Source organism: Eptesicus fuscus, chromosome 10 (genome assembly GCF_027574615.1).
Source record: "Eptesicus fuscus isolate TK198812 chromosome 10, DD_ASM_mEF_20220401, whole genome shotgun sequence".
Classification (NCBI taxonomy): domain Eukaryota; kingdom Metazoa; phylum Chordata; class Mammalia; order Chiroptera; family Vespertilionidae; genus Eptesicus; species Eptesicus fuscus.
In genome coordinates, this window is record NC_072482.1 from 57,415,001 (window position 1) to 57,438,465 (window position 23,465).

Below are 23,465 nucleotides of genomic sequence, written 5' to 3' on the forward strand. Positions count from 1 at the left end.
CCTGATATTTCCTTCAGTCTCTTTAGAGAAAGACCTCACATTATTTGCCTTAGACTATGAATAGTCTCACCTACAACCTAAAGAGATGTATTGTAGATTTTTGAGACAGGAAACTAACAGGGTAAGGTTAATTCAGAGAATATGCTGGTGTGGAAGACACTAGAATATGGAGACTTGAAATGTTAATGAAGAAACTGTTACACTTATCCCAGAAGGGGAGATAGTTAGGACCGGAAGTAGGGCATTAGTAACCTGAGATGATTGGGGCAGATAAAAGAAATTATGAAGATAGAATGGTACATGTTCCAATAAATAGTTTGGGTAAAACTAAGGATTGAAACCAGTGTGACTAGAAAAATGGAGGCACCTTTAATAAAAATGATCAAGTCAAGGAGAGAAGTTGATTTTAGTGAAGCAATATAATGAGCTAATTTCTCCCCCTATTTCAACAAATCTTTCTCATCTATGTAGTAGCAATTTTTTATATAGTAGCAAAGATAGACTATTCTATGTCAATCATCTTTTCCTTGCAATGCCATTGTAGTTTCTTAGGGATGTTCTTATTTTTGTGTGAAGTATTATAAATCTAAATTACCTTATGCAGTAATTTACAGAAAGTTGAATATATGATAGAATTTAAAGAACTATTCTTTCATAATATCATGAATAATATACAGAGCTTAGTGATCCATAAGAGATGGAAGTTTAGATTTGGAAGGCCCAATCTCAATGATCAATTATAAGTTTTGATACCTGTCAAAAAATTATAATAATGGAAAGTGAAATCAAATAAAAATGGTGATAGTGCCTATGGACACTAGAAATGAGGAGTAAATAAATAAGTGATGGAATTTTTACTGCAGAAACAAAACATATGAACAACCTGTGTCCATTCTCTTAATTGAAGTAGTTGACCTATACTCCACTTCATCTGATTTGATAATCTGTACTTTCTTGAGTGAGGAGTAAGCAAGGGGATGAAAGCAAAAGAACTCTATAACTCGTGAGGGAAAGCTTAGGGGAAACGAGAAGATTGGGGATGGTTAAAAAAAAAGAAGAAGCTTTAAAAACAATAATTGTTTTTATTTTAAAGGGTGTAGGCAGTTGTGTTGTTTTGTTTTGTTTTGTCTTGTTTTTCTGATTTCTACATCGCATCAGACAGCAGAAAAGGTGCTGCCAGTTGCAGACTTCCCCTGGAAGGGTTTCGCAGTGTCAGGTGACCTAAAACCAGTTAAAAACCCTGTTTTCATGTATCCTATTACTTTCACAATGAATACACTCCTTTTGCGTTGAACTTTGAAGTGTTGTTTCTATTTGTTCCATATAATCATTTGGTTATTTGTAATTATTGAACTGCCTTTTGACTTGCCAGGGGTAGAGATTTTCTGGTTCAGTGTTTCCGTAAGTGCGCTAGTCATCTGTACTTATAAAGCAAGGGCTCTGGCATCAATTATGTCAGGAAATTTTTGCTAGGTTAAACACAGTTAGATAAGAGTCTTATTTCGGTGTGGGGGAGAGGGGAGAGCATCTCAGAAACTTTAGTACGATGACTAAGGAGAAACAATATATTGTATAGTGTTTCACAAACTTATTGACCACTAAATCCCTTCTTCATGGAGTCTGTTTTGGAACCACTGTTCCTCAGAATACATGTGGGGAAACTCAAATCCCTTAAATTTACAGATACATAGAAAAGAGATGAAATGCCTCATTAACAGCTGCACACTTGGACCAACGCCTTCTACCATATTTCGTTTTGCACCCTTTTGCCTCTAAATTCAGAAAAAAATCTTTTAAGACTACATGATATTCCAAATTAGATCTGTAAAATATACACAAAGGGGTTTGAAGAAATAAACTAATGATTTTCAAACTTATTTTTTAGTATATTTTGAATCGGCACATTTACTTTGACAAAAAGAGTAAGATCCAAAGAGCCAGTTCACATTTGTAACCAAGGTTACACGTTTGTAATCAGAAAACATTTTTCCTTTTTTTCCCCCCCAAAATCAACTATCTTTCTTGCTATAAAAATGTATTTCCTTTCAAGTTATAAAAAGGTCACACAGTACAATCATGTGTATTATCTAAAAGCTTCCCCACTTTCCCAGAAAAGGACTGGAAAATGACTTTGTTGTTCCAGATTCCATCTCCACATACATAAACATGTAACCTTTAAAGACTTCTTGACATAGATGGTATTATGGTAAACACACTCTTCTTTAATTTTTTAAATCAACAACGTTACATGTTTATCTTCCTACAGTAATACATGCAGATCTTCTTTAAATGGCTCAATGACACTACATTCTATAGCTCTACTACAATTTATTTAATCAATTTACCAATGATGGACATTAGGGTAGTTATTTTCTTACCAGACAGTGCTGTGGTAAATTTTGATATAGGTCTTTTTTTTTTTTTTTTTTTGAACCTTTGTGTGAGTATGTCTGTAGGAGAGTCCTTGAAATGGAATTGCTGGGTCAAAGAATATACACATTTAAATTTTTGTAAGTATTGCCAAATTGCCTTTAAAACATGGTATTACTTTATTCTCTCACTGCCAGCATTGCAACAGTAAACTTTAAAATGTCATATAACCGTCACTGAACTTAAACAAAAAAGACTCTATACTTAGTAATGAGTAACAAAGAATATTTTTGCTATATTAATCTTACAATTATAGAGATGATTTATAAAGCATTGATAATCATGATCTCTCTTTCTCTCCCCCTTCCTCCCCTGCTCTTTACAGAGCAAATTATTCATGGAAGGATTTAGAAGCCTAAAAGAAGGAGAACCAGTGGAATTCACATTTAAAAAATCTTCCAAAGGCCTTGAATCAATACGGGTAACAGGACCTGGCGGGAGCCCCTGTTTAGGAAGTGAAAGAAGACCCAAAGGGAAGACACTACAAAAAAGAAGACCAAAGGGAGATAGGTAGGTTATCATTTTAATTTGTCAGGTGATGAGCTTACTGTATTTAGGAAAGACTTTTGAAAACTTATTTATATTTTTATGTTATTGGACTTCATATAGTCTAGTAAAAATAACATGCCACCACTGTGGAGCTGAATGGAATTTTTCACTGATATGGGCTCTCTTGCAATTTGAGCTACCTGCAACGCATACTGAACTGAGCGCTCAGCATTGCGCACTGACTAGTCGGTCCCCTGGCACCATTTTCATTAGGCTGTTCTGAGACCACAAATGTGGTTGGAGTTTTCAACAGACAGAAATGCCTGTCTGTATATCCCAACACCTCACCTCTTGTTTTCAAATGGAAAATACCTATTGTTTTGTCTGTTTTTAATGGATAACTCATATACAGAAAATTCAAATATTAAAAAAAAAGAAGTTAGGGGAAAACATCACTTGAAATACAAACTGAGATGGGAATTATAATATTATGCAATTTTTTGAAACTTGCATTTGTTTTTTACTTAATAATATGTCACAGAACATTTCATGTCAATTATTAGCACCTACATAGATAGCTTCCCACCGTGTGAATTAGTCTTTGGGCAGTTCCAGTCTGGCAATCATAAATAGAGTCGCTACAAACATTTGGTACCACTGTTCAAGAAACCTAAGTTTTTCATTTATCTCAGAGTAGGATTGATGGATAATATAGTCATAGCTATATATTTAACTTTATAAGAAGCTGCCAACATTTTTTCCTGAGTGATTATACTGTTTTGAAGCCCCACCAACAATATATGAGAGTTCCAACTGCTCTGCATCTTTGCCAGCATTGTTATTGACAGTATTTTTTATTTTAACTATTCTAGTAGGTAGATATGTCATCATGGATATCATTTTCATTTCCCTAATGGATATTGATATTGAACTTCTTTTTTGTTTTTGTGTCATCCTTTTATTTTCTTTGGTTTATACCTTTTGCCCATTACTGGATTGTGTGTTTTCTTACTATTGCATTTTGAGAGCTCCAAGTCCTTTGTCAGACATATGGTTTGCAAATCTTTTTTTCTGAATTTGTGGGTTGTCTTTCCAATCTCTCAAACATCTCAGAGGAAAAGTTTTAAATTTTGATAAAGACATTTATCAATCTTTTATGTTATATTTATGTGATGTCTTATTTAAGAAATCTTTGCTTAACCCTAGATCACAGAGATTCCCTCCTCCCATTTTTCTTCTTGTAGCTTTATAGTTTTACATTTTACATTTACATCTATAATCTTTCTAGAGTATACTTTTGCATATAAGGTGTTTGGATTAGGTTGATGTTTGTTTGTTTTTTAATATGAATAATATGAATTATTCAGGTGCTATCTGTTGAAAAAATACCTTTTCTCTTGAAATGTTTTTAAATTAGAAAGTTTAATCTACTTTCTATCATTTCAGGTTAAAATATTAAATCTTAAAGTTTTTATTACAGGCAATTAAAACATTTAACAAATTCAAAATTTGGTTCCATCACTCAAAAGAACTTACTTGTTCAATTCTAATCTATATTATATATATCAAATTTGTTATATATGTATAATTTGTTCAATTCTAATACATAAATTCAATTCTAATACATATATGATAAAAACACCTTTTGTGAAGAATTATGGCAAGAAACATAAAATAATTTTAAAGATTTTTGCCTTAATTTTGAGTAAACTGGTTACAAAAGTAAGTGGGGTTATTTTTTCATTCTGTCTTAAAATTGTTCTGAATTTAGTGTTCAGTTACTAGTGTCCAGTTACCCAGCAGCAGTGTTATCTTGTTTTATTTTAAATCCTCCACATTTAAAATGTTTTCTTAAAGTTTCAAATGAAATAATTTTAGATTTATTTTTGCGGTTTAGTTTTTCTTATGCTCATTATCAAAGAGTAGAGGTTGACTAACCCTTACAACGCTCTCTTTATAGTAAAATGAAGGCTGTAAAGAAAAAATATTTTTAAGCTCTATATTTCTTCTCACAAACTGGCCTACACTTATGGTTTTATTCTTTAATAAACCACAATTTACTATGAGAAAAAGAAGTATTTTTTAACAGGAAGAAATTATGGGGGAAGAATTATTATTTATGTCTTTGCCACTGTTGATGTTTAGTATTTACATGAAATAATCATGTCAGCCTATAACATATAATTAAATATTTTATATAATAAAATTTTAGTTTATATTAACAAATATGTTATATTTATAAACAGCATATATACTAATATAACTCGTTTGGAAATCTTTCTATGTAGGTTAAATTATTTTAATTCTTAATAATTAAAGAATAAAAACACATGTAATTTTTAAAATCAGTTGAAGTGCATGCATACATGGTAGATATATATATTGGGTATATACATATAGGTTCATATTTTTTAATTGTTTATGTGTTTTTTTTACCTCCTTTTTTATTCTGATTTTTTTCTTGGGTAGTGACTATCTTCTTTGTTCTCTTTAACCTTCCACATCTTTTGACCCAACCACATAGTCCAAGAAGTGCTATTTATAATGCAAGTTTCTTTTCAACAATGTTGACTTGAGATTTATAAAATAACTTAGAAAAGAATACCATTGTTCTACTGCTTTCATTCCATTTCAGGCAATATTTTATTTGCATCACTGCATTAGTACATGAGTAAGCTTTTTCATTTTCTACATGAGTTGGAATTTTAATTTTTTTTTTTTTTTAGAAAGAAGGGTAATTGTTATATAGTTCAGTAGTAATGTTTTTGGCTTATAAGTATAGGAAATAAGTTTCATTTGATCATATTAGAAAGTCTTGTTCATTTAGCATTTTTAAGATGCTGTTCCTTTAGACTTAAAATTAATTATGAAATGTGGCATTCCTTTTAGTCCACTATTAAAATGATAAGAGAATGACATATTATGATATATTTACTGTTTATGGTCAGAAAGACCAAGGTGAACATGAACAGAAACTCATTACATATACATATATATATGATTTATTCTTAGCTCAGAAGAGTTAACTTGCCCTTTTTAAAAATAAAAGTGAATGTGTATGATTACTTTTATAGGACAATAATTTTGTGTTTCAAATTCTTTTAATTTGCAAGAAGGTTTGGAAGCCATAAGATATTCTTTTTTTTTTTTTTTTGAAGGACTGTATATTTTGATTTGTTTATTTAAAAATATTCTTTGAATGTCCATTTACCTTAAGTACACTCAAAACTTGTGGTAACCCTTCTCTAACACCGCCCCCCCCCCCCCACACACATACACACTCTCACCCACACCTCTACAGCAGGATAACCTCTTTTAGACATTATCTCTGGGGTATAATTTAAAGTTTTTCAGATTCTTTATGGCTAGGAATTCAGGATATTTAAAATCCAGATAGAATGCCTTAAAGTAATAAATCTATACTTAGGTGTATGATACAATCATTTTAAGGATATCTGTTTTACATGAAAAGTTCTTTCAATTATTTTATTTTCATATTTATTATATGTGAGAACCTGCTCCCAAAAGAAAAAGAAAAATGCTCTTTAAGTGGTAGAGATATTTAAAAATGTAAATCAACAAATTCCAATAAATAACAGTTTCACCCTGATACTTGTGTGATTAGACTTAGGAATTTGCTGTTTCGTAGGTTCCTATTGTGGAAGAGAAATCTCTCAGGCATGAATTGATAGTCCAGATCCTTTGAGGTCTGTCTATTCTGACCTATGACCCCTATTCTTACAAGGTCAACATCTGAGGGCAGGAGATTAAGGCAGTTTAAAGACCGGAATGGTAAATGGAATGGAAAAATTAGCCAGCACATTTTGGGTGCAAAACATCAAAGTCATCAAATAGTTTGCTTATTTTAAACCTGGCTTATGGGTGTAACAAGCTAATTTTATTGTGTTTGTTGGAATCAGAAAAATTTAGTAATTTTAATTCACTTCAAGAACCTATTTATATAATAATATGTTTTGACTATATAATATGAATTAAGTTCATAAAGTTTAACTTCAAAATATTAGGAAATGCAAAAATAATTTGTCACAGTGTCTACATTTCAGTCTTGTGACTAGTTTGGGTACTTAATTTAAATTTAAATTAGGAAAGCATTTACCTTAGCTTTTGGTATGAAATTTTAATTTATCAACCATGTTAAATAAAACACATACACCTATATCAGCTGATAATTTCAGGTGACTCAGGATTTATTTGTAATTCTATGCTGTTGACTTTTAAGGGGAAAGTCTGGTTTTAAAAGTTAGAGGTAGAAAATAGAAGAAAGTAAATTGATCAGGCAGGGACAGCTTGTTCCTTTTTTTCTTTTGTTTTTCTGATACTTTGCTCTTTTAATTTTACTTCTTTTCCTCTTAAACTGTTCCTCATGCCTTTGATTATATGCTTTTCATTGTAATTTCACAATATAGACCAGTAGGTATCCCTTCTTAGTTCCTATTTTTGGTCCCTTGTAAGCAATCCCCCAGCACCCTTTATTTTACATTTGTTTGTATCCTGGACAGCTGTGAATTTGCATCTTCTGCTTCCTACTAATGACTGGCAAGGGCTGGAGCTGAATAACTGAACTGTTGCATCCAACTTTCTTTTCATTCATACAGTGACTAAGGAAAGTAGTAAAACCAATAGAATACCCAAGTTTCCATAATTCTTCTACATTTTTTACTCTGTCTCAAATTTACCTTATTATAGACTTAATTTTAGGGTGGTTTTCCAAGTCCTTTCTTCTTGTGATTATTTGGCCAGAGATCTCCTAATGAGGCAATTATAGTTGTTTCCTTCATTCACATTATCTTAGCAGATGCTCTCCCTGCTGTGACCTCTGTTCAGACCGGCAGACAATGTGCCATTCTCATCACCCTCTCTCTGCAAGACATTGTGTGGGGCCGAGCTTCATTGGGCACTGCCTAGGTCTCCCAAGGTGCCTGATGGGAATAGTCAGAAGCCAAGTGGCAAATAATCACAATTTTAGGTCGATTTTCTGATTGCTGTTTTATTCTAAGCATAATAAATAGTAAAGTAATGCCTGCAGAAACTCAGAAAAGAACTCTAATAATATTTCAAGTAGAAATTGTGTGTTTAAAAGAAACTTTACATAGCTTTCTTCCTTTAGACTCTGGTCTTGGTGAAAATGAGATCAAATATTTATTGGATAGTTTCCATACAAGGGATTATGAGAATTGGGTAATATTTAAAAATTTTGAGTTGCTTTCAAAAAAGGAAATTAATTTATCCTTTAATATTAAGTATATATATTTTTAATGAGCATCTGACATTGTTTGGAGTGTCACTTTAAAACTCTAAAAACAAATTCTCATGTTTATATCTGCTGTAATGTCCAATCTGTTCCTGTGTGAATAGAATAAGGGCTAATCAAAATGAAAAATAATCAAGAGAAAATTTCCATATTTATGCTGCTAAATCCCTCCACTAAAATATGAGTGCTGTACTCCAAGCCCAAGTAATAATCCGAGGAATTACAAAGTTGTTAGCATCCTCTGGCTAACCATTTTTTATTCTCCATTAATTAAGAAGCACAAGTCAGTTCTGTTCTGATGAATCTGAAGAGCCTATGTAGTGATTCTTGTAAATGTACACTGGAATTTTAATATTTTGAAATTTGGTTAAAAATAAACAGATTAAGAACTAGGACTTGAATTATTCTTATAAAAAGATTTTTGTTTTTATTGGTGTTGTTTTTTTATTATAATTTTTTTTTTTTTTTTTTTTTTTAAATATTTTATTGATTTTCTTACAGAGAGGAAGGGAGAGGGAGAGAGTTAGAAACCTCGATGAGGGAGAAACATCGACCAGCTGCCTCCTGCACACCCCCCACCGGGGATATGCCCGCAACCAAGGTACATACCGGAATCGAACCTGGGACCTAGTCCGCAGGCCGACGCTCTATCCACTGAGCCGAACTGGTCAGGGCTACATTATAATTTATAATATATGTAATAATATATAAATTACAATCTGCACTTAATACAAAGTAGTAATTTAATAAAAGCAGACCTCATTTTTGTAAAATCAGATTCATAATCAATGTTCCCCTATAAAGTAATATTGTTAACATGTATTTTCATATAATGAAGGGCTGTTTTTAAATGTAGGTGCTTTGGATATAATCAGACAACAGATTTTAAATTTAGAAAATATTTTGTAAAGGGAAAAAATGGACTTGTGACCATCTGACTTATTGGTTGAGTGTCAACCTATGATCCAGGAGGTCCCAGTTCAATTCCTAGTCAGGGCACATTCCTGGGTTGTGGGCTCAATCCCCAGTGCAGGGCCTGCAGGAGGCAGCTGGTCAAAGATTCTTTCTCCTTCTCCCTCTCCCTTCCTCTCTGAAATCAATAAAAATTTTTTTTTTAAAAAAAGGAAGATGTTCCTTAGCCTTTAGAGGTACAATCAGTTTTTTTAAATTGAATAATTATCAGGCTTTATTTTTATACATAACTAGAGGCCCAGTGCACAGATTCGTGCACCAGTGGGGTCCCTCGGTCTGGCCTGTGCCCTCTCGCAATCCGGGTCCCCTCCCCGAACTCAGATAGCCAGTTTCGGCCTGATCCCCACAGACCTGATCCAGACAGGAGGGAGCCCAATCCTGTGCATTGAGCATCTGTCCCCTGGTGGTCACTGCACATCATAGCGACCAGTCATTCAGTTGCTTAGGCTTTTATATATATAGATAAGGATTTCAGACCATTGATATTATTTTAAGAAAGGCTTAAGTGTTTGGTATGAATTTCTAATTATTTTCATTATTTCTTACATAACTTAAAATTTTAATTTTCAATTTGCTTCAAGGGTTATTTCACATAATTGTAGATATAGGAGTCACTAGTCTTTCAGGTATAAGTAATATGAACCAGTTCATAATGGCTTAAGGCAGTTTATTCTCAAGTATAGTCACTAAACCAGCATCAGCATCACCTGGGATCTTTTTAGAAATAAAAATTCTGAGGCTTCATCCTGGCTTATCCCAGGGTATGGATTCCAGCAGTCTGTTGTTTTGTTTTGTTGTTGTTGTTATTTTTAACATACTCCAGGTAATTTTGATGCACCCTGAAGTCAGAACTATTGCACAAGAAGGGAAAAAATGAAATTATTGACTCACGTAACTTATAACTCCAGGAATTAGAATTGTTTCAGATACGTCTGGATTTGAGTGCTCAATTCAAGTGCCAGGAAGGCTAGAATTGCCAGCAGTTCTGACAAAAGCTTAGATTGATTTTATTGATCTAACATAGTGTGACACTGATTCCATAGACTTGAGTCATTTGCCCACCCCTTGAGCTGAGGAGTGAGGTGAGCCCTATCCAAACCACAAGGATTAAAATAGGGGAAGGAGGCCTCTCCCAAAAGAAAATCAAGGTGCTATTATAAAAAGAGATGCTGGATGAAGTTAGGCTAAAACAACTGATGTCCATAAAACAGTGCTATTTAAAGTAGCCAGTCTGCAAACTGTTTGTTTCCGTTTTCCAACAACACAAGGAGCTTGTGCCATCACGTAAATCAACAAGTCACTTCCTTCACTGAAAAAGTCTTGTTGCAGAACAATGTCACCTCTTGTAAATATTCATTTCTTTATGTGTTTAGAAATTTTCTTTTGTTATTTGTTTACCTTACTTATTTCCTTTTCTCCTTCTGGAACTCATGTTAGTCAACTGATAGTGGTCCTAAATTGGACGTTAACGTTTCAGACCTTTCTCTCGGCATTTCCAATCTCCTGTCTTGCTTTATGTTATAAGATTGTTTTTTCTTAAAGTTACAAAATATTGCGTTCTCATGTGTGGCTATCTCTTCTTACCTTTTTTTTCTTCTTTTCCTATTCAGTTTTAAAATTTGAAACTGTTTGTAGTTCCAGAGGGCCTTTCCCCATTTTCTAAAAGTGCATCTTTCTTCCTTAAGTTACATTGTCCCTAAGAGTTACTGTTTTTTTTTATGTATGTGTTTTTTTAAAATCTCCAATTGTGGTTTTTCTTCCCTTAACAAGAAAATAGAGCTGGCTTTTAGCACTTCTTGAGCAGAGGCAGATATCTGAGCTCTGGAATGTATAGTTTCTGCCCTTTTGAGCTGGCAGTAAACAAACTATCAAACCATGACCCTCCTGCTAGGGGAGATAGGCAGGAGGATGGATGGCTGGGAAAAGAACCTCTCTGTATCTTTCCTGCTCAGTGAAGATATATTCCATTTACCAAATGGAAAAGAAAAATAAAACACTTGGGAATAAAGCTTAATAGGAGATACGTGGAGAAAATGAAAACTACACACTGCTAGCATAAAATAAACGTTTAGTAAATCTAAACACATGTATATAAAGTCCATCCTGGGGTGTAGTATGTTTCTTCTTTTATTTTTTAAAATATTTTTTCCTAAATAGGGTTGATTTTGTGTAATTTTGTAATCAGCCACCTTACTGACGACTATTGATTTTAATAAATTTTCAGTGCATTTGTTTTTTAAGTTATAAAATATTTTCACCTACTAATAATAATTTTGCCCCATCCGTGGTAATAGTTGGAATATCCAATTTCATTGCTCTTTTATTTGGCAAGTTATTCCATTGTGTTTCTGCCTTTGTTTGTTACCCATCTGATGATCAGGTATATATTGATCTGTATTTTTTCTGGTTTATTTCTTTTAACTCTGAAATTCATCTAAAATTTAATTTGTGACTTTATATAATAGGAAGCTTTATTTTGAATTCCCCCATACTCAGCATCTCTTGTTTGAACTTTTTTCATTGATTTGTGAAACCTCTTTTGTTATATAATGATTTCTTCTCTGTATTACTTCTAGTATTTATGTTTCAGGGCTCTCTAATTTTGCATTGTTTGTCCTTAAAAATACAAGCCTAAAAAAAAGAAAAGAATTACACTCATCAGAGTAACAACATGAAAACTGTAGTATACAATTTTCTGGATCTTTTTTTTTTTTTTTTATCCAGGTGGGGTGTGTGTGTGTGTGTGTGTGTGTGTGTGTCTGTGCGTTTACATATGTATGCATTTGCTAAATGTATAGTTCTTCTATAACCTACTAATATTTTAGTCAGTAATCTCTTTTCCATAGTTATGTATTTTTATCTTATCTAAAACCATATTCAAATTTCCCCCAAATAATTCCAAAATGTCGTCCACAGCTGTCTTGCTCAATTCAGTACCCAAAAGTGATCACTTTGTCTACTTCTCCCTCCAGATCTGTCCATTTTTCTCTGTGTGTATACATACACACATATATATTCTGTATATGTGTGTGTGTATGTGTGTGTGTGTGTGTGTGTGTGTGTGTGTGTGTGTGTGTGTGTGTGTATACATTTAAATTATGAATTGAACCATTTCTCATTATTTGGCATCTTTCTCTATTCCTAAGAATAGTATATTTTTGCCTCAAAGTGTATTTTCTCTATATTATTAATAAAACCAGCTTTCTTTTGGTTAATATTTGTCTGATGTCTTAGGGCTGCCATAATCAAATACCACACGCTGAGTGACTTAAAAAACAATTTATTCTTTCACAGTTCTGGAAGCTAAAAGTCCAAGATCAAGGTGTCATTAGGTTTAGTTTCTCCAGTGGCCTCTCTCCTTGGCTTGCACATGGTGCCTTCTTGCACTGCCCTTACATGGCCTTTTCTCCAAACACACATGTCCCATGTCTCTTCCTCTTCTTATAAGGACACCAGTCATAATGGATTAGGGCCCCACCCTTATGACTCATTTAACCTTATTTACTTCTTTAAAGGCCCTGTCCTGAAATACATTAATGAGTAGGGATTTTAGTATTTTTTAAAAATCTAATCTGACAATCTGTATTTGAACTGGTACAATTTGTCTATATATGTTGATACTGCCATTATTGATATTTTTTTTACTACAAGTCTTTATTCACTCTGGGTTTTTCTGATTCTTATTTTCTTTATGTTGATGTTTTCCCTTCCCCTTCTTTCCCTGATTGAGATTTTAATGTTTGTTTTCTTGTTTCACCATTCCCCTTCAGTAGTTCAGGGGTTATACGATACAATCTATTTCTAGGATTTCATTGGTTTCCTTGATTACTACCATGGTTATGCAAGTTAACAAATTCTAAAATTAGTTTACAACTTAACTAAGGCTCATATTCAGCAATTGTATGCTGGGATAGCCATACTGTTTATTTTATTCACCATTCTGGTTGGTTGGTACCTATGGTATAATAGTTCATAAATATTTTTAGAATTATTTCTACTCTTGACTCCTTTCCATCAAATAATGATACATAGAGTACTTTAAGGCCTAGGAATCTTCTTCAAATGTATAGGCTATACTTCAATTTTTGCTTTTTAACTTTATAAATTATTATTGTTTTGTTATTATTATCAGTCATTGTTACCTATGTACTTATTGAACTATATATTCACTATTCCTCTTTCATCTCCTACCTTCCTTCTGAGATTTCCCCTCCCAATATATATTGTTTGGAATTTACTATAGGGATATTTGTTTATGGTAAACTGGTTTTTATCTGAATTTATCTTTATTTTACTCTTGTTCCTAAAAGCTAGGGTATGTATTTTTAGTTAACAGATGTTTTCTTTCAGCATTTTAAAGATATTTTTATACTGATTCTTGGTTTCCATTATTGCAGTTATCTGCCATCAGTCTAATTGCTGTTCCTTTGCAGATGATCTTTCTTTTCTATCTAACTACTTGTAACATCTTTTTGTCCTAAATTTCTATAGTTTTAATGTATTATGCATAGATGTGCATTCATGTTTATTTGTTCTGCTTGGTACATGTTATATGTCCTCTAACTGTTCAAGTCTGTCATCCATTCTGGAAAAATTTCAGACATTTTTCTCTTCAAATATTGCCTCCCTTTTATTCTCTCCATTCTCTCTCTGCTTATTCTCTCTCTTTTCCTCTCTCTCTCTCTCATAAACTTATTTGATGTACTTTAGACATTCTTACTCTTTTCTCAATAGTTCTTAACCTCTCTTTTATCTGTCTATTCTGTGTTTCATGTAACTTCAGGTTTATTTTCCAGTTCACCAATTCTACCTTTAGCTCTGTCTAAGTTGCTGTTTAATAATTCCACTGTTTTAAATGTCTATAGTACCATTTTAATATCTAATAGTTCTGTTGCATTTAATATTTTCAAATATGCCTGGTTAATTTTGCTAGTTTTTTGTTGATTATTCATTTTTTTAATTTATCTTTTAATTCTTTATGAACTTTGTCTCTAGCTATTTTATAGTCTGTTTTTGGCAATCCCAGTAAAGCCCTTGGCAGTCTAAATCTGTACTTTGTTTCTGCTGACCCTCACTCATGTTCTTTAATTTTGAGCTCATACATATTTTATTATAATCTATGAAAAAGTCCATGCTAAAATTGAGAAAACTGTCCTTTAGAAGGAATTGTGTTTGCTTCTTCCTGGAGCTATGACTTTTTACAAAGCTTACCACTATAACTAATTTTGAGAATCCCTGCCTTGGTATAGAATTGAGTTCAGTTGCTGCTGGCACATGACTCAGTCTATTCACATCTTGACTTAGACCATTAATATTATTTATCTGCAGGGCAGTCATGCCTTTACTGTTTGCTTATACTCACTTCTTCTTGCTCTAACTTTTCCTCTAGATTTATTTGCAGGGAGGCTATTTCCCTTCTTTTCTGCAAGCCCAGCAATGTATAAAAATGTGTTTTTTTCTAAGTGTTCTTTAGAGTATTTGGTTGGTGATACTGCTGGAAGCAGAAGTTTTTAACATTCTCTTCAGATATTTCTGATCCTGTTGCTTTTTAAGTCATCAATTGAGCTTTTAGTTTCAATTACTTACTTTTTCTATTTCTAGGCATTCCACATATGTATGATATAGTTTCATGTGATTGTGGGGTCTGGCAAGTTTAAAATTTGCAGGGCCATAAGGGTGGAAACCCAGAGAAGAGTTGATGTTGCCTTTAGGCTCAGCTTGAGCTGATGGCAGTCTGGAGGGAGATTTGAAATTTGTAGTCAATTCTCAAAAGGGCTGGAGACCCAGGGAAGATTGATGCTGCATTTCAAATCCAAAGGCATTCTAGAGGCAGAACTCTGCCTTCCTCAGGGACCTCACACTGGCCAGGTCATTTTATGATTTTTTTTTTAACTACTTATTTATTTATTTATTTTACTTTTATCTATGGGGATTCTTGGACTCCTGCCTTGAAAGTTACAATTTTTTCTAGGGACTTTTTGTGTGTCTGTTTGCTTTGTCATATGCCTGGAGGCACTTGTACTAATGGAGAACCATTAATAATAAGTTCATGCCATATCCCCACTTAAGCTGCAACACCATACACAGTCTGGGTTGTGGTCATCAGTTCTAAGGGGAGATTTGTTTTCTTATCCTCCCATGTTGGGTGTAGAAAAATGTTCATGCCATCCTTTTCTTCAGGACAAGTTTCTTTTTCATTTATCTTCATATTTTGAATGCAGTTTGGGGAGAGGGTGTTCTAGTTGTATGGGCAAGATCTCTTTTAGACTCTCAGCTTCCAGACAGGTTTTAGGCCTTGTTTCCCAACCCCTCTGCTCCATCGTTCCCCTACAAGGTCAAACCTTAAAGTAACAGGTATCTATAGGTACCTGCATGGGAGGGTTTGTTTCAGTGCGCCATTTTTACCACCCTAGTCTTTTGCTTTTACTTTATTTTTCACTTCTAAGCATTCCTTATTTTCTGGCCTAATCAAAGATACAATTTCAAAAGATTTTTTAAAAATAGTTTCTCCAGTATTTTTAGTTGTTTTCAGTGGTATGGTTAAGAGTATTTTTATATGCTAATTTGAAGATAATATAATTAATTCATTGATTTTTTTTATATGGTTGATTTTTAAAGTTTGTGTGTTGTTGTTTTTTTTTAATTTTTGCTAATGTGAATATTTAAAGTATTTGTGTCATTTTTCTTTCTCTTTTTGTGAATTTCCTATTCAGGCTTCTGTCTGTTTTTCTTTTGGACTTGGCTGATTTTCAAAAAACTATGTAGTATCCAGTTTTGGATAGGGCTTCTCCACTCTGACGAAGTGAATCCATTTGTCAGACCCATTTCCTGAGATATGCATGTTTGACTTGGAAGAAGTTGTTTGATACTTGACACTGCACCTCACTTTAGTTCCTTAATTCTTCTGTATTGTGTGTATGTTCTACCTGAGACTTCTTACTACCTCCTGCTTGCTAAATCTGTCAACCTAGTTTGTAATCATCTTATTTGATTGCTGTTGGCCAATTTCCCCATTACAAAAGTTGTTTTTAAACTAGAGAAATGCCTCTTTTCTTGCCCTCCTGCTTACTTCTGTGACTGCTCTTTCTTAAACTTCTAACTGGTTCCTTCACCTGGAACTTATCAAACAGAAGTATTTTTGCAAACTTTGTCTGCGGTCCTCCTCTCTCTCTTCATGTTTTGCTAGTTGAATCCACCCTATGGCTTAACTACCATCTCTCCTTTCCATGGTGTCTCCTCTGTGATTGCAACCTTAGCTTCTCCACAAATTTCAGACTAGCAGTATCTCAAAAAATGCACATGAACCAACAGTGAAGTTTCAGTTCTCATTACTACTTCTTTGAAAACTCCTTGTAGTGATACTAAAATTGAATCAAAAAGACTTGTCAAAAGATAACGGGAAATTGAGTGGAGTTTGGTAACTTTTGCTTAGGAGAAGAGCTTTCTGTCATAGATTTGTGGTCATGAACAATGTACACATCAATTTTGAAACTCAATTTTTTTCTATAAGATGAAAGATTTTTAAGATATTAAATTATAAAAAGTTTAATATACTGCTTAGTAATCTTGGTTTCTGTTTTTTCCCCCTAAGCTAGCTAACTTGTTTTTCTAAACATAACCTTCGTTTTCCACGTCTGTCTTCTTTTTTATGTCATAAATTCACCTGGCATGTTTTCTATTCCATTTGTATAAACCTGAACTCATATTTCATAGCTTTTAACTAGCTTGTTGTAGCCAGGCCAACTCCTTTACAAAACCATTCCTGTTGATCTCAATAATTGTGACTATATCTTCTCTTAAAGATATAACACTTTATATCTCTTACACCATTTATCAAATTCTACATTTTTTTAGCCACTGATATGCCAGGAAGAATAGTCACCATCATTTATCATCTGAGTTCAATAGACCCTTTTAAAATATATTTTAAGTTGTTTTTCAGATAATTACAAATATATAAGCAAAGGGATGGTGAAAAACACCTGTGTTGGAAAGTAATAAGAATATAAATGTAATGGCCCTAACTGGTTTGCTCAGTGGATAGAGCGTTGGCCTGCGGACTGAAAGATCCTAGGTTCGATTCCGGTCAAGGGCATGTACCTTGGTTGCGGGCACATCCCCAGTAGGAGGTGTGCAAGAGGCAGCTGATCGATGTTTCTCTTTCATCGATGTTTCTAACTCTCTATCCCTCTCCCTTCCTCTCTATAAAAAATCAATAAAATATATATATATTTTTAAAAAATTTAAATGTAATGAACCCAAAATTTATTCCATATTTTGGACATGTATATCTGATATAAAGATATACATATCCAACATAGGCAATATCATTTGAATGCAAGTAATTGTTCAAGAATGAGTCTGAAACATATCCATCTTGAAAATATTGATCCAGATTTCCAATACATTTCTAAGAGGTTCCAGCTTTTTATTACCTCTGATTCTTCTTCTTCTTGCACTTTTGTCCTCAAGATGCAGTACTTTGACAACTTTCATGGCTCATAGTTTTGTTGAGGAGAGGGTGGTCATTTCTTTAGCCTATGATAGCAAAACATTTTCATTTTTAGACATTGATTAAAATGATCAAATTCAATGAGTTTTTTCATTTCTATGCTCTTTATCTCCTTTCAGTCAGTGCTTTTACCATTTGTCTACTTAAACCTTATCAGGTGAAAGAGTACTATTATATGTCCTTATAGCAAAAATTTCTTCTTAAACATATTCTATGATGACATCCTCCCTAACTGGATAACAAATGTCCTTTTGGTATTATTAAAAATAGATTGTTCACTCTTCGATTCTTATATTTGATAAATTACTAGTATATCTTGGGTATTATTTTATGTAAAGACATAATTTGAAATAGTTTATATAATTAATTTCACCATCATTGTTAAGAGTGTCTTTGTATTTGTATGCTTATTCTTCTAACAGTTATGAAAGATCTTGTCAGTTTTCTTCTCTTTGCCATTATAGACAGAAAATGAAAAATTCTAAATTCTCAACTGTGTTCAATGAAAGACTAAAAAGAAAAAGAGACTACAAATAAGTACTATCTCCTGGTACGTTTTATTTATTTTATTTTTTTTAATCCTCACCCGAGGATATTTTTCCATTGATTTGTAGAGGAAGGGAAAGACAGAGAAATATCGATGTGAGAGAAACATATTGATTGGTTGCCTCCTGCACGCACCCTGACCAGGGCCCGAGCCAGGGTGCAGCCTGCAACCAAGGTGCATTCTCTTGACCAGAATCAACCCCGGGATCCTTGGGTCGGCAGGCCGACACTCTGTCCACTGAGACAAACCAGCAAGGGCTCCTGGTATCTTTTATACCTTCTAGGAAAATCAGACAATACTGAGCAGTGCAATATGGAAACTGAAAGATGATGAAATAGTATTATCCAAACAAGTTTACCTCCTTTCACTACACCTGCCAGGATATTATTCAAGATTTTTTTGTTGTTAGAAAAAAACAATAGAAAAATTATTCAGCGAATTTGTTTCTTTTTTCTTACTAAGATAATAAATTCTTCATGTAAATTTCTACCAGTCAAATTCAAAGGATGACCAAAGGAGATGAAAACTCTATGGTTCAAATACTCAAGGAATTGTCTTCAACACAAGCCCATTTTGGCTTATAGTCTATGCACACATAAATTGGTTAATGTGTAGGCTCTAGTCCTAATAGGTAACATTAAGATAATTTGGGCCTGTGAAAATCATCCAGGGAGCCATCTGCTCTTCTCATACCTACACCTTCAGTTTTTCCCTCTGGCCTGTGCTTGAGAGCTGTCGAGTTTTATATCAGTGGTCATGTGTTCACAGGGTCACAGCCTTAACATGTTCAAATAGGGAAACAAGCTCTCCTTAAGGGAACAGTGGCCAGCGAAAAGATCTGTAGGAACTCCCAGCAGCCTGACTATCAGGATTTCGTCATATAAAAGGCTGGGTGACATGAAGGGCACTACAACCTATAAGGAGGAAGGGAAAGTAGCCATGAGGCCAAGGATACCTTATATGACTTTACCTTAAACTTTAATTTTCAAAATCAGACCTACATGGAGAAGAGATAATATCACAGTTTACAGAGGTTATCTGAACCTAGTGATAATTTTCCTGGTTCAGTTTTCACCTACCTACCCACATGGTGAACAATTTAAGAAATGCTGATTCTTGGTAAAGGACAATATATAGTGAGTCACAGGAAGACCAATTGGTCTAGAAGGGGAAGTGGACAGAGGTCATTTACTTCTTGTCTGCACCTCATCATTTTCTTTAGCAGTAGCTGGTGCTGGAACAGATCAAGTTTATCGATCATTAGAAGCCTCTCCTTGGTGATTTCAGCACAATAGTTTTAACTCCATCCAATTCCTGAGTAGCTATAGAGTTGGTTTGGCACAATCTCCTTATGCCTCTTGCACATGAGTTAATACTGAGGGTACATTTTAGGTAGCAATGTGCTCCAGGACAACAGGTCTCTATACTAATTTGTATGCTATTCGCGTAAACTTTGTGTATATGGAAAGTGTGCATATAGTTCTTATTAATTCAGTGATCTAGCAACAATTCAGTAGCAATATTAATTTAGTAATACAACAATAAGGAGGTATTTTGTTTTTTTAAAAATATATATTTTTTATTGATTTTTTTACAGAGAGGAAGGGAGAGGGATAGAGAGTTATAAACATCAATGAGAGAGACACATCGATCAGCTGCCTCCCGCACACCTCCCACTGGGGATGTGTCCGCAACCAAGGTACATGCCCTTGACCGGAATCGAACTGGGACCCTTCAGTCTGCAGGCTCTATCCACTGAGCCAAACCAGTCAGGGCAATAGGGAGGTATTTTGATACTCTATCTTCATAGAAACTAATTCTACCAACATTATTACTTGCATTAAAGATAACTCAGTCATGGTAGCTTCAAAGCTTTGAATAAGCCATTTGGCTAAATAATAATGATAATAATAATAATAAACTAGGGTAATAATGATAATCAAAACATCTTTTAATCTAGCCCCCTCTTTTGCATCCAGCTTGCAAACAACCAGTTTGCACACCTGGAATGTTATCTAACCTTCTTCTAAACAGTTCCTCAGTCACGCCACTGAAATTGATTCTTGACCTGTACACCTCTTTCTTTCCTTCAAAATTTCTCATGCCGTCTCTTCCTTATGTGTGATAAAATATGAGCTAGTCACTTTTTTGTTTTGTAGTCCTTATGTTTATACCTAAGGTTTTTTTAATACTTAAGGTAGTTTTATTGTGTATTTTAAATTCTTTCATATACTCTTTCGATGTTTACATTCACTTCTCTAGATAAGTTATTGCTTCACCTGTCAAGTAATCATGATGACATTCCTCTTTTAAACTTCCTTGTGCTTCTGGCCAAATGTTTACTAGTAGTAAAAAAAAAAAAAAAATTTAATGTGCATACGAAGAAAAAGATATCATTTTAGAATGACTTGTGAAGTAATGCCAACCGTAAAAATAAGGCTGTTTTACAGAGCCGAAGCCTAAAACAAATCATGTGATGACCAAGAAAGAAACATTTATAAAAGTTGACAGAAAGGCAGCCGTAAAATTGTATTTCTTCAGGCCGAACCCGTGCTTATTTACAGCAGATGTCACACCTCTGACACTGGCGGGTGTGAAATGTTCTGGTGAAAAGCAAGGAGCTCTGGGGGTTTTAAGTTTTCAGCGTGGCTGCTGTCATGGATAAATGAGCCAGCATTTTTAGATCGCATATGTGATCTGAGTCTTTCATCTATACGAACACCTAATTGTGACCATTTCAAGATAAATATGAAATGTCTTTCCTTTCTTTCATATTTGATACCAGCACCAACCTTCTAAAAATACGCTATACCTTGAAGGTCAGCATGACCAAATATGGTAGATAAACTGGCCTAGGTTTCAGCCAGGATTAATTTAAATCTAAAGTTTGGATAGTTACAACACTACCACTTCAAAAATGCATGTGGCTTTTATGTAGAGTGTGTGTGTGTGTATGATGCCCCGACCTGGACATTCCTCCTCGGTTCTGTTGGGATCATCAAAGCCGTGCTGACAGAGTGCCCACTGCCTGTGAGATTGGGTTCTATATCATAACAAACTTTTTACTCCCAAGAAATTGGAAAGCATTAAGCTATCTGTGTTAGTACATTTTTCTCCTTGTTTTTTCAACTTTTCCATTAGGCAGAACAGATTACCCGTCTGGGATGTTTGTTTTTCCTATCATTTGAACGAGAGATAACATTTTTGTTTCAAATACAGCTTTAATTTGTGACCCAAAGTTCATTATTAAGTTCTTTCTTAAGTTATGGTACAAAATAGCAACCTCTCAACAAATGGTTTTTGTTTCATGGTATTGTCACAAAGTCCTCCAACTACTTTTAAATATGCTGTAATGAAATACAAAAATGTCTGGCTTATCATTAATTATACCTGATTGAAATGTCCTTATATGAAAAAGACTCCCTTTTGCCCCATTTCTCCAATGATTTCTCTCCCATTCCATGTCCTCTTATATCTCTTAAAACTGCTACGTGTTCCATCCGTACCTCTCTTGATACGCTGCACTGCCATTCATCACATATCTGTCCCCCACATTGTCCATCTTACCTTGTTTCTATGAGATGATGAAAGGTTTGTGATTAGAGCTGTTACTATACTTTAGCTGGTTTCCAAGATACTTTGGTGCATTTTTAGCTGGCATTGCCATATAGATGACATTGGCATTAATCATGAAGTGTCCAAAAACTAAAATCACAAGATAATCCAAAAAGCAGTAAAGAGAAGACATCAAACAAGGTAAAATATGTAACTGTATATATCTTACCAATCAGCTAACGAGTCACATTGATTTCATTAGGATCTACTAGATATTACATGCTTGTATTTTTCTGTTTTTCATTTGAACTTACGAAAATGATTGCATGGGTATTATAAGTACTTGAATCCACTAACAGACAAGATATTTAGATAATTTCTCATCATAAAACCAGATAATAAATGAGGTTAGAACAATGGTAAGTTAAGAAAAAGCACCCTTTGGCCCTAGCCGGTGTGGCTCAGTTGGTTGAGTATCATCCCATGCACCAAAATGTTATTGGTTCCATTCCTGGTCAGGGCACATGCCCAGGTTGTGGGCTCCATCCCCAGGAGGGGCGTGCAGGAGACAGCCAATCAATGTTTCTCATCGATGTTTTTATATCTCTCTTCTCTCCCTTCCTCTATCTCTAAAATTAATAAAAGCATATTTAAAAAAGAAAAAGCACCTTTTGAAATCGGTACAGATCCCAAGTCAGTTTAGTAAATGATCTGAAAATTGAGGTTTGGAGGAGACATAGAGTATTCATTTCCACAGCCAGCAGTTCTAGAGTTTGAAAGCACGTTCGTTTCCATGCCAACACAGACTGGCCCTTGCTTACTAGTACTATGAGTAGAACTAGGCAATACAGAACCATCCAAACATCTACCAGTTTATCTTGCACCAGAAAGAACTGAGTGCCAATTGTAGTGGTCAAATTTTTCTTTTTAAAGATAATATTGCAAACCTAGGGTTGTAGACATCTATTATGGACTTTCTTCCTCTCTAAGTATAGGAAAGAGTGCACAGTAGTTACTTGATCAGTGGCACTCTTTTAGGCAATATGTAGTTTAAATAGTAGAGCTTTTAAAAATCCCATGGCTAATAGATTTTATTAAAAGCAGTCATCTTGTTATTATATTTATATCCATAAGAAAGTAATTTTCTACTTAAGAACCAACAGAATGTGGCTCTGTCAGTGCTAAACTCGGGTTTTGCATGCTAAACAGGTGTATATCCTTTTGAGAGCTATTTTAGATGCAGGCAACAGAAGATAGAGAATTAAAAGAGTTGTTATGGGAAATCAATGAATGCTCATTGGTAATGATGGTCGAAGTTTAGAGAAAGCATCAATCGATTCAAGAGCTGTAAATTATCACCCATTCTGATCACATGGATGCCTACATTGAACCCATCCTTGATTGATGAACTAAGAATTGAATAATGGCCTAAGAAAAAGAGAAACCACTTCTGAAGCTAAACTCAGTAGATTTTCGATGTTCTGCTACCCCTCCCCCTCCCCCCACAATAAGCAGGGTTTGCTGATGGTAAAAGGTTGTGGGCTTTTATGCTGTCAAAGTCTAAAGTTTCGTTCCCAGTAAGGAAATAAGATATATACAAACCGTTCCTCTTTTCCCCCTTCCCTCCCTCCTCCGTCCCTCCCTCTTTCCCTCACTCCCTCCTTCTTTCCCTCCCTTCTTCCCTCTCT

The 23,465-nt window shown here is 34.2% G+C and overlaps 1 protein-coding gene across 1 annotated transcript in view; it reads left to right on the top strand.

Annotated features, from left to right (window-relative positions):
- Nucleotides 1-23,465, top strand: part of LIN28B (lin-28 homolog B) — an 86,432-nt gene that overhangs the window by 56,465 nt on the left and 6,502 nt on the right. The window contains exon 4 of the mRNA XM_054721824.1: nucleotides 2,756-2,940. Coding sequence (XP_054577799.1) covers nucleotides 2,756-2,940 — 185 coding nt within the window. The remainder of the gene's footprint in view (nucleotides 1-2,755; nucleotides 2,941-23,465) is intronic.